This window comes from Hipposideros armiger, unplaced genomic scaffold (genome assembly GCF_001890085.2).
Source record: "Hipposideros armiger isolate ML-2016 unplaced genomic scaffold, ASM189008v1 scaffold_1151, whole genome shotgun sequence".
NCBI lineage: Eukaryota > Metazoa > Chordata > Mammalia > Chiroptera > Hipposideridae > Hipposideros > Hipposideros armiger.
Window position 1 is genome coordinate 93,547 of NW_017732501.1, and position 17,864 is coordinate 111,410.

The window sequence follows — 17,864 nt, forward strand, 5'->3', positions numbered from 1 at the left end:
CCTCTCTGCCTCCCCCACCGGTAACAGGAATGTGGGATCTACCAGAGAGGAATTTTTGTGCGTGCTTGTAATACAGTAGGTGCACAAGAAATGTTCACTGACGAATGAACTAATTCAGACTTCAACCATGGAGAGTTTGGGGGTTTGTGGGTGGTTGGATAAACTTTGGAGAGTTTGGAAGCTTTAGGGAATTGCACTGGGGGAATCCTGCCTCTAAGACCTTCATTGAGGCCGCCTGCAAAGACTGGGGCCGACTTGGAGATGGGGGAGGGGGATGACCAGGGCGAGGCCCAGGGGGAGGGAGAGGAGGGTGAAGCTCTTTTTCGGCAGCCCTCGGCCCGCCCCTTGGCCTCCACTGATGGTGGGCGGATGAGTAATGCATCCAGGAAGCTTGGAGGCCTGTGGTTTCCGCACTACTGCCACCCCCGCCCCTCGAGTGGACATTTATCCTCCGCTGCTCAGGCCCTGCCGCCATCGCCACAGACGCAGCGCCTAGAGAGAGGCTACATCAAAGGTAGGCAGGGGCTTGGGTGGCAGCAGGGCCTAAAGCAGAGCTGGAGCTTTCCTGCCACGGCTGCTGGACACCTGGCTGCGCAGCCTGGCTGGGTGGGGGCGGGGGGTACCAGGACCCTGGGCTGGTCAAGGGGAAGGGGGGAAGGGTGCTGGAACTGCTCCCTCAATCCCGGCACTCCAAACTTCTCCAAACCCCTGACATCCATCCCAACCCCCCAACTCATGAAACCCTAATATTACAGATGCCTCCTAAGAGGCCAACTCCCCTGAATTCCCTCATTGTCCCCAAAACCCCCACCTCCAACCCTCCAAAGCTTCCTAAACTTTCCCAGCCCCTTAGTCCTCCAGACTCCTAAATCCCCAACTCCCTAAACCTGGAAACTTCATCTGCTCCCAAATCCCTCTAGCACCCCCACCCTCTTAAACCCCCAAACTCCTGCAACTCCCTAAACCCCCAACGTCCTGCAAATTCCTCAGCCTCCCTCAACTCCCCCTCCTCTGTCTCTCAATATGCACAACCCTGAAACTCCCAACCTCCCCCAAACTCCTCCAGCTCAACAAACCCCAAATTCCTCATCCCAACTCAACTTTCCAACTTCCCTGACCCCTCTAAATCCTCAAACTCCCCCAACCCCCTTTTCCTCCAAACACCACAGCCCCATAATCTCCCCACTCACTCAGTCCCCTAAACCATTCAAATTTCTTAACTCTGAAACTCCCCTGACCCCCTAAACTCTGGGCTCTCAAATCCCCACCTCCCTTAAAATCCCCAAACTCCCCAACCCTTTAATTCCAAGTACAGTCACCTAATCCCCTTCCAGGCTGCTTGGTGGGGGGGGTGTCAGGATGGGGTGAGAGGCCTGCCCAAGTCTGAGGATCAGCTGGGCTGGGGGCCTCCCTGACCCCTCCTCCCTACCTCTGCAGAACCCACCATGGCCCCCATTGCATCCTTGGCCTCCGGCATCCTGTTGTTGCTGTGGCTGACAGTCCCCAGCAGGGCCTGTACCTGTGCCCCACCCCACCCGCAGATGGCCTTCTGTAACTCCGACCTTGGTGAGTTACCCTCCTCTGCCCACACACTGTATGCTTTGGTTTCCCTCTCAGTCCAGTGGGGTTCACGATGGTGCTCATCTCTAGAACAATTCCAAACTCAGCCCTGCCCTGACTGCTTTTGCCACACTGGCATCTTCATGGTTCCCTGATTACTCCAGGTCCAGTCCCAGCTCAGGGCTTTTGCACTGGCTGCTCCCTCTGCCTGGTACCCTCTTCCTCCCAGGTATCCATATGGGTGACTGCCTCAAAAGTCACCTTCTCAACATTTTAACCCCCGTCCCCTAGTGCTCCGGATCCCTTTTACCCAGCTCTGAAGTTCCCCATCATACTTAATACCTTTTAACATTCCATAGACTTATCTATTTTGCTTGTGTTTAGTCTGCCTCCTCCTGGCTAGAATGTGAGCTTCACAAGGGAAGGGATTTCTGTGTTTTGTTCACTGTTGTGTCTCTAACACCCAGAACAGTGTCTAGCACACAGCAGGCACTCCAAAATATTTGTTGAGTGAATGAACACATGATGAATATATGAAAAAGGCTTAAAGCAGTACCTGACAAAGAGTAAGCACTCAATATATAGGTAAATCAATGAACGAAACTGTTAGTGTGTTGTCTGGCATCCAGCGATCGCTATTTAATTAAGTATGTGCTTTGCTAGTATGACTATTGTGATCATTTTATTTTTATTGGCTCACGCAATTCATTTGACTCATTTTCCCCTTCCTCTCCTGCAGTCATCAGGGCCAAGTTTGTGGGGACCGCAGAAATCAATCAGACTACCTTATACCAGCGTTACGAGATCAAGATGACCAAGGTATCCCTACTGCCCCTTCCTCAGCAGTTCCTAACATCTTTCTCCCTGTCAAAAAAAAAAAATAGAAAAAAGCCTCTGGCCATTGGTTGGTGAGGAGGAAATTAGCTGTGATCTCAGGATGCTATATGAAGAAGATGGTGTGGGAGGATTATGTCAGTAAAAGAGACTCTTCCCCTCATCCATCGACAGATGTTCAAGGGATTCAGTACCCTGGGGGATGCCCATGACATCCAGTTCGTCTACACCCCGGCAATGGAGAGCGTCTGTGGATACTTCCACCGGTCTGAGAACCGCAGCGAGGAGTTTCTCATTGCTGGTGAGGCGCCGCCCCCTCGCCCTGGGCCCCGACCACCCATCCCTCAGACGCTGCTGGGCAACCTTGACCCCAGGAGGCTCTGAGGGAAAGGTCCCAGTTGAGATGGGGACCGTCCCCAGCCAGGTCTGTACTCCAGGGACGCCAATCTGGCGCCTCCCTGAACCTGGCCCAACTAATCAGAAGCTGCCTGTTGCCTCTCTCTTCCCGCCCCCTCCCCCTCAGGACAACTGTGGAAGGGGCACCTGCACATCACCACCTGCAGTTTCGTGGCTCCGTGGAACAGTCTGAGCACTGCTCAGCGCCGGGGCTTCACCAAGATCTATGCTGCTGGCTGTGACGAATGCAAGGTGAGTGCCTGGGCCCTGCCCATCACCTGTAGAGTGCCCCTTGGGCTCTTCCCCAAACCAGTGCTTGTTTCTCACTCCCTCTAGCCATTCCTTGTCCCTTTGGCTGCTCTCCAAATCCTTGGGCTGTCCCTGATCTCTCTTGCTCTTCCCCCCAAGCCTGAGACCGTTCCCCTGGACATGCTGGTTGCCTGGTGTCTGATACCTGAAGATTTGCTCTTCCCTGGACTTTCTGGCTGCTTCCTGCCCCTCTAACTCTCCTTTGTTACTATTCTATAGTCCTGATGTATGTTCCTGACCCCCTCAAATTATTTCTTGGGTCCCTAGAATGTTTTCCAAGAACCCAAAGTGCTGTTCCCCAACCCACTGAATCTTCCCCAGCACATCTGATTGTGACTTTCCAGCTGTGACTGTTTCACACACAAGGACGAGTTATATTGCCCTTCTGACTATCCAGGACTGTTCCCTGGTGGCCCTGAATGTCTGCTGACTCAGCGACTGTCTGAGCTCCACAGCTCCTTCCTATGCTTAAGTTCTACACCCGCCAGCTGTACCCTGCTACTGCCAGTTGTTTCCCTGTCCTATGGGACAATTCCTCAGGAGATCCACCTGACTGACCCATATGACTGTTTCCAGCCACCAGGAAATGATCCTTTTGCTAAATTACTGTCACCTCATCAAACCCAAAGACTGTTCCCCCAATGGGAGGGGCTGTTCTTGAGTCTATACCCAGGTGGGGGTGACAATAGGTCTCTCCAGCAGCTCAGTGTTGAAAACTGAGGAGGGGAAAGTTCTGTTCTGTAGGGGAGGGAGGGCCAGGAGGACAAGCCCTCAGAGATGTGTCTCCCTCCCCTCCTCCAGGTGTTTCCCTGCTCATCAATCCCCTGCAAACTGCCGAGTAACACTCATTGCTTGTGGACAGACCAGCTCCTCACAGGCTCTGATAAGGGCTTCCAGAGTCGTCACCTTGCCTGCCTGCTGCGGGAGCCAGGGATGTGCAACTGGCAGTCCCTGCGGCACCGGATTGCCTGAATCCTGCCTCCAGCAGAAGCCAAAACCTGCACAGTGCTCACCCCCTTTCCCACTCCTGTCCGTTTGTCTTTAAGACAAAATAAAGACCTACCACTCAGCAGGCAGTGTCCCTGTGTAGTGTCTGAGAACAAACTTATGTCAATGATGACCTGATAGGAGCACCTTGGGACCAATGCTGAGGGGGTGAGGGGTGTAAAATGTTGGCATTTTATATTTTACATAAAATTCGAGGTATCGGTAATAATTCTATATATTAGCATTAGCATTGGCGATCTGCAATGTCAGTAATTTAACCTGTGTTATCAACTACAGCTTATTGGAAAATCTCTCTATACTTTAAAATATTTTACTGATTAATTTATAATTCCTGTTTGCATAGGGCTCTTTAGTTCATAAATTACCCACTCACTGCTGACAAATCACTACCTCACTGGCAAATTGTCCTATTGACAAATCCCTCCAGTCCACAAGCTCATTGATAAATGCCCTATCAATTGGCTAACAGCTTTCCTTGCTTGAGGCACTGTCCTGAAGTCATCCATTGAGGATGTTCTGCCCCATCGAAACCTGTGGGTGTTACTGTCCCCACCCTTAGGTTTTGTACTGTGATTCTGACTTGAGTGAAAGGGGAAAGCCCCAGGGGTCCGAGACCCCTGCAACCACATAACCCAGCCAAGGACTCTGGAAGAAGGGGTGGCCCTGCCACACACCCCTACCGTGGCCTCCGGGAGACTCCTTGGAAGTGGTTGTTTGGGGAACAGGAAAGATGGGAAGAAGTTATGATCTGGAAATCCCTAATCTCTGCCCTTTTCCCCTTCTCCTACCTCTCATCCCCTCACTCCTCTGACCAACTTTGACAGCAGTGAAGTGCAGATAAGGGTTCAAAATCAGAACCAATCAGGTACATTAGCCCCCCCCCACACACACTTCCCCCTATACAGCTGTCCCCTCACCAAAACTGGGGCCTCTAGACCCGAGCCTCACCTTTCTGGCTCAGCTGCCCCCATAAAACCTTAGCTAGAGACCCTCCCAACATTCCCTTCCTTAGTCTTTCCTGCTCCCACAGCTGGTCCCAGGCCCCTCTGGGTCCTTCCCAGTCCCTGGCTCTTGCCTGTTAGACTCTAAAGTTCCTGACTCCACTGAGGCCCCTGAGAACCAGAAATTCAGATTGGTGCAAATATTCACTGGAACACTTGAGTGACCTGTTGATCTGAATCTACTTGAAAAAAGGCTGCAAAATATCTTCCTTGGTAGAGAAAAGGACCCCCTCAATTCCCTCCCATCAAACTACCCACTGTTTCTGCCAATAAGAACCCAGGTGTCCTCCAGGGCACACTGGGTCACCAAGAGTGGCCCCCGGATCCTCTGTGGTCCTGTCCTTTTGCACTCCTAGAGGTTCCCCCAGGGCCCAAGGCATGTCCCAGATCAGGATGGGTGGATTTTGAACACCCAGTGCTCATCTGCCAGTACAGGGCACTCCACTGCAGCAATTTCTACATCAACATCTACACCTTGGTTATGCCCTGGGGGATCTGAGCCCCATCCACCAAAAGGGGTAAATGGCAGCCTTCACTGACAGGTGCAACTGCAAGGGAAGGGTCCAGGCCCTGGTTTGGCCCTGGTGGCCATGTCACTATTGCCTCAATTATCTGCAAGTGTTTGGCAGCTCCCGACAGTTCACCAAATCCTAGTACAAACAGCTGCCTGCACTCTTAGGCTGTTCCCTGACCCCAGTGCCAGTTCCCTGAGCCCTCAGCTATTTGAACCCCAGGGAGGAAGGGGATGTAGAAAGTGGCAATGGAAGGATGGATTCGAGTGTGGAAGCCATTCTCCTGCCAACCTGCCTACCTACAGGTGGTGCCCTGGATCAAGACATCAATGCTTCATGGACAGGGCTATCCTACTGCAACTCTTTCCACAGAGTCCACCTCCCCCAGACCCTGGCAGGAGTTCCTGGCAGGATATCTGTAGTCCTGGGGTCACTATATCTTCCCATCACTCTTTTAGAAAATCCACTAAAGTCAGTAAAGTGAGATAATCCCCGCCCCAGCATTTGGTGTATGTATATCTCTGCTTGGGAGAGACACTGATGGCTGAGAGGAAATATGTGGGGGTGACAGCCCTGTGAGGTGTGCAGCATGGGGGCCAGCTCAGTGAGTAGCCTGGGGGCTGGCCCTTCCCTCACTGGTGCCTCAGTACTTCTCCCTAAAAATGGGCCTCCCAGTCCCTACCCAGGATCCTTCTGAAGTCTCTGCTAGGGTTGGAGGTGATCCATGAGCATATTCGTCCCTGCGGTATTTTTTCAGGTTAAAACACATGCAGCTCTCATAACAATAACTTCATGTGAAACATTATTAACAGTGATTTAGTTTCTAGACAGGTAGTGTAGTGTAGTGATTAAGAGCATGAACGCTAGAGCCAGGTCACTTGCATTTAAATCCTGCCCCGTCCATGTACTAACTCTGTGTCCTTGGGGAAATCACATTACCTTTTTTGCCTCAGTTTCCACACCTGATAGGGATTAAAAATGCCTAACACATAGGCACAACGTGAGCATTAAATGAGGTCATACCTATACAGTGCCTGGAACAGTGCTAGCCACATAGCACTTATGAGTATCAGTTATTAGTAACATGATAAATATAATTTAATGTATAACAGTCATGCTAATTCTTATCAGAAATGATTATTTGCAATATTACAGATGTTAAATAACAGGAATTATAACTTACAATATTGAAAATAATATATATATCAGTAGTAATTATTATTTTTTTTAAAGGTTTTTATTGGGGAATTTGGGGGATGGGAACAGCGCTGGGGAATTGGGGGAAGGGGAACAGACAAGGTGCTGTCGTTTTGTTCTTCAGTCTGGTTGTGGAGGATGTTGCTTTACTGGCCCAAGTTGGCACCATCATTGCACTCTTCCCGTGCGAGGCAGATCAGCCGCCGGCTTCTGGATGGCTGCTCACAGCGGCTGCTGGCCGCTCACGCTGGCTGCTGGCTACACACGGTAGCCCATGGCAACCCACTGCCACAGGGGCTGCAGCCTACGCCATCGCCGGCGACTCATGGCAACCCAGCTCCAGGTTGAGCTGTTGTTCAGCATCTTAGCTGTGGAGGGCAGTGTCACTGACCCTCATATGTGGGATCCGAACCGGGGCCCTCTGGTGTCCCAAGCCAGCTCTTAACCAATGCGCCACTCGGCCGGCCCGGTAGTAATTATTTAATGCACCCTGGAAACCTTAGTTTAACTTGTGATCCTCATAATCTCCCCCAGAGATGTTACAAATATTTAATATGTTCATTTGTTTTTCTTATTACTATGATACTTGCACACTGCTTCCTAGTGTGGAAATCCTCTCACTGAAAAATACCAACATTTTCAAAGACTTCTAAGGACAAATCCACCCGCCCCAGGGGTAAAGTTCCCCACTATGCAGTCCTCGCTGTAGACAAACCATCACATTTATAAATCCCTACTGTTGCCAAGACTACGACAAATCTCTAAGCCCATGGTAAATCTTTCCTTTGGAAATTCCCGTCTTCTCACTGTACAAATCCCTTCTTTCACAAATACCCCACTAATAAATACCTATGTTGAGCTACCTCCGTATTCATAAATATCCTATTGACATATCCCCATTGATGACCCCCATTGACAAATATCCCCATTCACAAATACCCAGCAGCAATCTATCACTCTCTGAAGAACTCCAGTAACAAATATCTCTCTTCAGAACTATCCATTCATTGGCATATCCCCTACTGACTGCCCAGTTGACAAACTTCTGTATTCATAAATATCTTTCTATGATATAACTCCCACTGACAACCACTGTTGACAAATCTCCCCATTCATACATCTTGACCCACTGGCAAATGTCCCTCCCCATTCATACATGCCCACCAAAGTACTCCCATTGATGAGCCCCCTTGTCAAATCTTCCCATTCAGAAATACCCACCATTGCTATCGATTTCATTGATAAGCCTGGTTGAAATTCTTTCTATTCATAAAACCCCACCCATCGTATAGCCCTTATTGCTTGACCCCCATTGATGCATTCCCCCATCCTTAGATATCTTCAGTTGGAAAATCTCCCTGCTGGGACAGCTCCCAATATATTACTCCAATAATATGTCAAAAACAGCCCTCTTCCCCCCTATGACAGATGAAGCCGTATAAGACTAGCCCTTTCTTTTTATCAAGAGTGACTGACACTGACGTCTCACTATCCAGCCCTGGACACCTCCTATGCCAGTAGTGGCGAAATCTGAGGACCAACCCCAATTTCACCGGTGAGCCCCACCAAAGGAAACGATTAGGGCACAAGTTCTCTGTGGATGTGGGGGTGAAGGTGGAGCTTAAAAAAAAGATTAGTTGAAAGTCTGCATAAGAAGCTGTTAGAACCCCAGACACACTCCCCAACTACCAATCCCTACTCCAGTAGAAGGCTGAAGGTTTGTTCTCTTGAAAGAGTAAAATAGGAGGTCACGTGGGAAGGAATGCCCAGGCTGTGCCTCCCTGTTGCTGACTATCCACCACTGAGCTTGGGCCTCCTGCTGAACCTTTGTGGAGAGTTACAGCTCTGATGTATGGAGGTGGGTCCATAGGTATCAGAGGCTCAGATTCAGTGTCCTTTTGCCTCACGACAGCATGGAGGCCTCCTCCTGACCCAGGCCCCTAGAAAGCAGTAGTGTTAGATGGATCCTCTCCTGACTGGGGGTGAGCTGAGCTGGGGAAAAGTCATGTTTCAACTATCCTCCACCCCTGTATCCCTCAGGTTCTGCCATGAATCCCACCTTCCTGCTGGTCTCTGCTTTGCTCCTGACTCTGTCCATGACCACCCTTAGGTAGGCCTTCAGGTGCTAGCAACAACATCTCCAGGCTGTTTATTGTAACTCAGATAGGGGTACGTTTGGGCAGGCCGCAGAGACGCCTCCAACACAAGGGCTCACAGTGAGGTTCCAGAAGTGTGGATAAAGCACACTGAAGTGGTAAAGGCTGGCAGGGAGGTGCTCTGTGAACTTATTTTTTTAAGGAGTCTTGGGGATGGAGAAGATCTTGAACGCTTGAACCCCAAAGGGTGCTCTGAAACATTTCTCCAAACCCTAGTCCTCATGGCTTAATTCCTGGGGCTCATCCTCCTCACTGAGACCATGAGGCATTATGAATTCAAATCACCAGGGTCTTGCCCATCTTTCCCCACACCTGTCTTCCTACTAAAATACAAGCCCTTGACTCTGCTCTGGCTGGGGTGGGTCTCTGAGACCCAAAGGCTACTGATGTGATACTCAGACCCCAGCCCCTCACCCCATAAATGCTCCTCAGCATCAATGTCCCTTTTCTTTTCCCCCATCACAGACAATCAAGGTTCCTAAAGGGGTTCTGAAACTGTGGTTCATGGAAGTATCTGAATATGAAGAACAATGTGGTTATGCCTACGTGCCCATCAAGAACAGCTGTGGTGACATTATGAGGAGAACTTCCCCTTTAGGAATTCCTCATCACAGGTCAGCCAGCCTGTCTTCACCTTACATGGACTCCTCATCCTCAGGCCTCCCTCGGTCCCAGCCTTGGGACAATGTGTCCCCTCCATGGGGCACTCTCCCACAAAGTGCCCCCCACCCCAGGATACTGAGTTTCCTCATTTCAGCCAACCACAGCACATTCTGTCCCTGACCTATAGTGTCCTGAATCTTTCGGACTGACCACTTGGGAGGGGGTGCACAGTCTGTCCTAGCCAAGGGACATCTGGTCACACTTTACTGATCATCAGGGCATGGTGTCTGTCCCCTCTAGGCGCCTTGAAGGATGGAAACCTGAACTTCAGGGAATGGGTGGGGTATCTTTGGAAGTGGCTCAAGAAAGAGCATATCAGGGAGGCTTCCTGAATATCTATAGGATAGGAGGCCACTAGGCCTTGCATCTGCCTCTCAGGTATGCCTGCAGCCACAGCGCCAGCTCTCCCATTTTTTCTGCTCCCTGCTCCTGTTTGGCAGTCCCGACTTCCTCTCCCTGTCCCCTGCTCCTCCTCCATGTTCCCTATCACTTTCCCTCCTCCTGCTCCCCAGCCTTGCTCTCTTCTTTCCTCCCTGCTCCCCACTCTTCCCCCTCTCACCATTTGCTATTCCCTTTCACTGTTCCCTGCCCCCTCTGCCCATCCTTAGTCAGTGCTCCCCTTCTCTTCCAGGAGTGCAAACTATGAGAAGCATGTGGAATAGTGCTCTGCCCAAACACCTCCGGGTGCTTCCCTGCCACTCCTGCAAAACCATATACCTGAATCCCAACCTTGCACTGTCTATGGAGGGACATCTGTGTGGTTGAGCATTGGCAAGAAGAAAATGAAACCATGAACTTGGTTGCCTTCCCTGGTGACGCAATATCTGCTATTGAATCTTCAGATACAACAGCCTCCTGCCTTGGATCCAGACTTCTACTCAGCCACAGGGACCCGGGGACTCTCTACCTTCCTGAAACTCCAAAGCCTTCCTAAGTCCACTAACCTCCCCCAACTGTCCCCTCAAGCTTCCCAAAGACCATCAACTTCTAACTGTGCTGGGGATCTGTCTGGTCATGTTCTGTTTCTTGACCTGGGTGCAGGTGACAGCAGTGTGTTCACTTTGTAAAAATTTAATGGGCTGCATACTTATAATATGTTCCCTTTTCTGGACTTGTTATATCTCAATGAAATTGGCCCCACAAAAGAAAACCCTGCACCCTATAACATATCTTCTCTGCTCCTTCTTTCATTTCCAAACTCCCTCCTGCCCCTCTCTTTTGCACAGTCCCCACATCCCTGACCCTGTTGGTTCTTACTACGAAGCACCCTCTTTTTTCTCACTGCACAGGGAGCATGAATCCTGGGCCCAGAGAAGGGACTGGATCCAGAGAGACCTTGGGATCACATTCCACCCACCACATCATGAACCCTCTTTAAATATTTGCAGAGTCATAAATCATCTGGAGTACAGGTAGCAAAGGAGGTGAAGTCTTTATTCCCACAGCACCTCCTACCCTTAGGTCTACACAATTAGTTGATGTAAGCAGATCACCAGGCTAGGGAAGTTGGGCTGCACAGAAGTCAAGCTGTGCTTAACAGAGTTCTCCCATGCACCTCAACCCTGACTGAGCTGAGCAGCCCTGAGGATTCCTGGCGGTATGCAACCTACATGGGAGTAGATGCGGTAGCGGAGCCAGAGTCCCGATATGTATCTCCCACCACATGATGGAGGCTGGGCAATCTTCCCACCAGAGGTTCACAGTACAGGGTGGGGGAAAACTGCTTCCGCAAATCAAGGCCTAGTTTTTGCCCCTCTATGCTGCACAGTGGGGTGGGGGACAAAAGAGGAATTAGGGATGGCAAGCTGGCCTTTGGGAAGTCTAATGCCTCTGCCACCACCCGCCACCATTACCCACCATTAACTCTGTCTTCTTCTTGGCTTCTGAAGTCCTGTTCTTTCTGTCCCTGACAAAAATAGCCTCTACACAGCTACAGAACAGCCAGGAGGTGTGACTCCCCTACTGGATATCAGGAATTAATGAGAAAATACAGCTATTAAGAAAGTACTGCATTGGTACAGGTATAGAGAAAGTGACCAGTGGACTCGAACAGAGAGCCTTGAACCTGCCCCACACATATATGAGATTTTAGTATATGACAGAGGTGGCAAACCAGGTCAGTGGGGGAAAAAAGGGTTGCCTAGAAGGAAAAAGATGAAACTGGATTCCTACCTACCTCACACTGTATATGAAAGTCAATTTCAATGAACATATGTAATAAAAAAATGTTTGTAAGGGTGCTACTTGTTTGCTATGTTGAGATCAGTGTTATGTAAGTGAATGGATGTGATGGTCAGTTTGTAATGCATATAGAGAAGTGTTAAAGAACACATGTAATAAGGATGTTTGTAAGAGTGCTAAAAAACAAGAACATCAATTTCAGACAGATAAAAAATTTAAATGTCAAAAACAAAGCTTGCCACTTTTATAATGTACTAAATTTCCATATGTACATGGATCTATTTCTGGATTTAAAATTTTTCTTCCTTTAGTCTGTCAGTCTGTCTATTCATGTGTCTGCATCATACTGTTTAAATTAGAAAAGCTTCATAAGATATTTGCTGGCAGAGGCATTAGACTTCTTGTACATAGACTGGTATGGCTAATCCCACCCTGTTCGGAGCTTTTCTTTTTCAGGGTCTTCCTGGATATTACTGCACGTTTGTTTTTCCATATGAACTACTATCAATTTGTCCAGCTGCAGATAAATGCTTATAGGTATATTTTGGGGGATCACATTAAATTTATAAATTAAATAAAGACCTGAGAAGGAGAACTGACATCTTCGTGATGTTAATTTATCCTATTGGAGAACAAGGAATGACTTTCCATTTGTGTAAGTCTACCTTTGTATCTTCTAGGAGTGTTTTAAACATCTCCTCATGTAAGTTTGCATACCCCTTGTTGACTTTATCTCAAAGTATTTTACCTTTTTCTATTGTTATCATAAATAGAGTTATCTCTTCTATTATACATTTCATCTGGCTATTTGTGTATATGAAAACTACTGATTTCTGTATGTTGATTTTACATTCTGCTATGTTACTGAATTCTTTTATTGTTTGACTTAGCTTTATTATTGGTTCTCTAGGGGATTTCCAGGTGTACTATCATATCATCTATAAATAGAGACATTTTTATGTCCTCTTTACCCATTCTTACATCTATAATAGTTTTTCCTAGTCTAATTGCATTGGTCTAATACTTCCAAATACAATATTGAAAAGGAGTGGAGACAGTGGACTTTCTCCAATAAGGCAAATAAAGCTTTGCCTTATTCCTGATCTTAGTGGAAATGCCTTCAATGTTACCCCATTAAGTTGATGATAACTTTAGAATTGAGGTATACACATTTTATCATGTTAAAAAGGTATCAGTTGACTACTATTTTTGAATGACTTTTATTAGAATAGGTGTTAAATTTTGTCAGAGGCTTTTAAAATATGGAAATGATCATATGGTTTTCCCCTTAGATTTATTGGGTTGCCTGAAAAGTCATGACACATTTTTGCAATGAAAAACAGAAAAAATATGTCATGACTTTTCTGACAACCCAATATTAATATGTTGTATTATATTAATAAAGTACCTATAACAGACCATCCTTGCATTTCCAGAACTAATCTCGCTTGGTCATGCTACATTATTTTCTTAATGTAGTTTTGAATTCATTCACTAATATTTTATTCAGGATCTTTGCATTGATAATCATGAGTGAAAATGATCTATGAGTTTCTTTTTTTGTGCTATCAATATTATAATTGCTTTAGAAAAATAATGTGGAAGTTTTTCTTCATTTTCTGTTCTCTGGAACAACTTATTTGGCATTGAGATTAACTGCTCTCTAACAGTTTAGTAGAATTCCCTTGTGAAACCATCTGGACCTGATGCTTTTTAATGGGGTATTTCCTTAATAGCATTCTCCATTTCTTTTATGGAAATTGGTCTGTTAAGCTCTAATTGGGTCAATTTTTGTTAACTATGTTTCACTAGAGAATTATCCATTTTATTTAGGTTTTAAATTTTATCTGTATATGCCTTTTTATATTTTGACTTTTGGAATCACGCTGTCTTACATTTAAAAAATATAAAACTAAATCAGCATAGATAGGGAAAAACTAAAATTTAATACAAAGAGAGATAAGCTACATTTGTAATAAAATGAATAACATAACCCTGCTGAATGAGAAATAATATGAACTAAACAAGTAACTTTTTTTTTAAGCAGAGCCATCCTGCCACCTGTTGACAGCTCAGCGGCTGTTCAACTCGGGCTGGGAATCAAACTGCTGTTGCTCAGAGCTCAAACTCTTGAGCGAGCTTTAACCAACTGAGCCACTCGGCCGGCCCTAAAAAAGTAACTTTTGAATGCAGTACTTTAACTGTATATCCTCGCTGAAAGTCATTAAAAGGGCAAACAAATCTTAAGCTCTACCTTATTAGGTTTGTTTTTCACAGTGGTATGGGTGTCAAAATTCTAAAAATACTTTCTGCGTATTGTAGGATTGAACAAATGAGTAAGTATATTGATGATGTGGGAGGTTTAGGGTTCTCTCTGTTAAAGAAGAGAAATATAAATATAGAATGAAGGAAGGCTAGAAGGAACCCTGTAATGTGTTGAATTAGAATTGGAGGTATCAGTATGAAAACATCACACACACACACACACACACACACGGTGCCAAAAAATGTATACACATTTTAAAAAAGGAAATAACTGCATTCAAATTACAATACTCAATATATACCAATAACAACAGTTGAATACAAGTCATGTTTGACTTCTGCAATAACAAGAGGTGCTCAAAGGGGTTACCATTAGTATAATTTTAATAGTTTTTTTTCATTTCTTAAAATGTGTATACATTTTTTGGCACCCTCTGTGTATATATACTGGGGTGCCAAAAAAAAGTATACAAGCGGACACTTTGGTCAACGTTGCTCAAGCTGTAGCTCACTGTAATCAGAAGTGTCTGGATGTTGATGGTAACCACATAAATATATGTATTCCTGGCTCTGTACAGTGAGGGAGCCAAGAAGGAAGGACATTCTAGTAGCAAAGAGTATATCTAGCTGCCAGATCTTGTCTTTAAGATACCATTATCCTAGGGCTGAGACAGGGAAAGAACAAGATATGCCTGGAGGTGATATCAGTGGAAATGCTAGAGTAAGGGCCTATGAAAATCTTCTCCTCTATAAAAGCAATGATAATACTGGCAAAAATTGTCAAAATCAGTTTTGTCAGAACTTTGAAAATGGACTAAAATTTTTCAACAATTCAAAAAAAATGGCTGAATCTCAGTAAGAACAGTAAGATTTTGTGTGTGTGTGGATTCCCTTCCCCCTCCCTCCATCTGGGCCAAGAACAGCAGGTTTTATGGCATTTGAACTTTTCCTGTTCCCATCCCCTCCTCCCTACTTTCACAAACAGCCTTGTAAATCAACAGCCTTACAATTCTGATGAAAACCAGCAGCCTAGCAACCACAGGAGGAGGCAGAACAGGGTTGGAGTCACCATTCTTTGAGAACTATCTTTATTTGAACTGTCTGATACTTTCCTAGAAAACTCCACTTAGGACTGGTCTATTTGACCTGACTCAGAGTTAGCCTGCTGTGAACAGCTTTGCCTGGGGGTACTTTTCAGAAACAATCAGCAGCAATTGTTTAACATGGCAGGTGTGTGAGGCAGTGATTACAGCTAGGACAAACAACAAGCTGACCAAAAAACCTAACAGGAAAAGTTGGGTAATGAGATCTCCATAGGAGGATTTGAAAAGCTCTGACATATTCATAGGAATCTAGAAAGCCACAAATATGCATAAGGCTGTATGCATGCCCATGATCTCTGGCTGATTTGGAGGTTCTGCACAAGTAGGAAGTAAAGGCTAAGGCAAAGTTGTAAACAGCCTGCCCGAACATTGAAGGCATGTATAAAAATGGACACTGAGCCCATCAGCAAAGACGTAGAGATGTGCTAGGCTAGTTCTAGGTGTTTAAAGAAACATCTGTCTAATCATTAGCTGACCACTAAACTAACTAATGGAGCAGAGACTTCAGTGGTCATATATGACAAAGAATACCTACTTTACAGAATTAGTTCAGGAATATCACTAACCTTCCCCCCTCCCAAAGAACAATAAAAACAAACTCTGGGGATGGGGAGGATATATGACTTCTAGAGTTGCCCAATTATATTATTTAAAATGTTAAGTTTTCAACAAAAATTTATGACACATGGAAAGAAACAATAAAATATGACTCAAACACAGAAAAATAAAGCATTCAATAGACACTATCTCTGAGAAAGCCCAGATGTTGGAATTAATAGACAGACTATAAGTCAGCTATTTAGAATATTTTCAAAGAAATAAAGAAAATCCTGTCTAAAGAACTAAACAAAAGTATAAGAAAGTGTTTTAACAAATAGAGACTATCAATAAAGAGATAGAAATGATAAATAATAGAATTCTGGAATTGAAAAATGCAATAACTGAAATGAAAAATTCACTAGAGGGGCTCAACAGTAGATTTGTGCTGGCAGAGAAAAGAATCAGTGAATTTAAAGATAGGTTAACTGAGATTATCCCATCTGAGAAACAGAAATTTTAAAAATCAACAAAAGGGGCAGTCTCAGAGGCCTGTGGAACACCATCGAACATATCAATACACACATAATGGGAGTCCCAAAAGGAGAGAGGAGAGAGAAAGGTGCAATAAAGAATCTTTAAACAAATAATGGCTGAAAACCTCCCAAATTTGATGAAAAATATTAATCTATACATCTAAGAAGCTCACTGAACTTCAAGCAGGATAAACTCATAGATATCTACATTTAGATGCACCATAAACAAACTTATAAAAGCCAAAGACAAAGAGAGAATCTTGAAAGTAGTAGGAGAGAAGTGACTCTTCACATTCAAGGGATCCTCGGTAAAGATTAATAGCTGATTTCTCATCAGAAACCTTGAAAACCAGAAGGCAGTGGGACAAATTCAAAGTGCTGAAAGAAAAAGACTGTCAATTAAGAATTCTATATCCTTCAAAAATATATTTCAAAAATTAAGACATTCACAGATAAACAAAAACTGAGATAATTCATCACTAGTATACTTCCACAAGAAATACTATGAGGGGCGGCTGGTTAGCTCAGTTGATTAGAGCACAGTGCTCACAACACCAAGGTTGCCAGTTTGATCCCCACATGGGCCGCTGAGCTGCACCCTCCACAATTAGATTGAAACAACTACTCGACTGACTTGCAGCTGATGGGTCCTGGAAAAACGCACTGTCCCCCAATAAAAATAATAATTAAAAAAAAAACCTTAAAAAAAAAAAGAAATACCATGAGAGTCCTTCAGGCCAAAATGAAATGACACTACAAAGTAACTCAAATCCACATGAAGAAATAAAGAGTACCTGTAAAGGTAACCACATAGATAAATACAAAAGATGGTTTAAATGCATTTTTTTATTTGTCACACTTCTTTCTTCTATATAATTTAAAAGCCAGCTGCATTAAGCAATAATATAAGTCTATATTCATGGGTACATGATGTGTAAAGATGTAATTTGTATGACAATAATAGCACAAAAGAGGGGTGAGGAAATAAAGCTACAAAGAATAAATTTTTTAAAAGAAATTTTAAAAATACTATTGAAATTAAAGTTATTATCAATTCAAATAAGAATGGTATAAATTAAGGTGTTAATTGTAATCCCTAGGGAAACTAAGAATATAAGTTTTTAAAAGGCCTGGAAAAGAAACAAGATAATTAAAATGGTGCATTAGAAAATGTCTACTTACGGGCTGGTCGAGTGGCGCATTGGTTAAGAGCTGGCTTGGGATGACAGCTCTGAGCAGCAGGGCCCCAGTTCGGATCCCACATGGGGGCCAGTGACACTGCCCTCTACAGCTAAGGTGGTGAAAAACAGCTCAACCTGGATCTGGGCTGCCGTGAGTCGCCGGCGACTGCGTAAGCTGCAGTGGGCTGCCATAAGGTACCGTTTGTGGCTGGCAGCCAGCATGAGCGGCTGGCAGCCGGTGTGAGTTGCCAAGAGCCGCTGTGAGCGGCTGTCCAGAGGCCGGCGACTTGTCTGCCTCACCCGGTAAGAGCGCAATGATAATTCCAACATGGGCCAGTGAAGCAACATCCTCCACAACTAGACTGAAGAACAAAACGACAGCAACTTGTCTGTTGCCCTTCCCCCAATTCCCCAGCACTGTTCCC

The 17,864-nt window shown here is 45.4% G+C and overlaps 2 protein-coding genes across 3 annotated transcripts in view; one reads left to right on the forward strand and one right to left on the reverse strand.

Moving 5' to 3' along the window:
• The window catches only part of SYN1 (synapsin I), a 45,191-nt gene that overhangs the window by 10,022 nt on the left and 17,305 nt on the right, over positions 1 to 17,864 (reverse strand). The window lies entirely within an intron of this gene.
• Positions 318 to 4,169, forward strand: TIMP1 (TIMP metallopeptidase inhibitor 1). The gene is made up of 6 exons (XM_019632554.1): positions 318 to 514; positions 1,438 to 1,566; positions 2,300 to 2,379; positions 2,569 to 2,695; positions 2,918 to 3,042; positions 3,901 to 4,169. The coding sequence occupies exons 1-6, from the start codon at positions 370 to 372 to the stop codon at positions 4,069 to 4,071; spliced, it is 777 nt and encodes a 258-aa protein (XP_019488099.1). The 5' UTR covers positions 318 to 369; the 3' UTR covers positions 4,072 to 4,169.

Coding starts and splice junctions, on each gene's coding strand:
- TIMP1 (XM_019632554.1), top strand. CDS start 370: ATGAGTAATGCATCCAGGAAGCTTGGAGGCCTGTGGTTTCCGCACTAC. Junction 1,567..2,299: donor CTTCTGTAACTCCGACCTTG/GTGAGTTACCCT, acceptor CCTCTCCTGCAG/TCATCAGGGCCAAGTTTGTG. Junction 3,043..3,900: donor CTGGCTGTGACGAATGCAAG/GTGAGTGCCTGG, acceptor CCCCTCCTCCAG/GTGTTTCCCTGCTCATCAAT.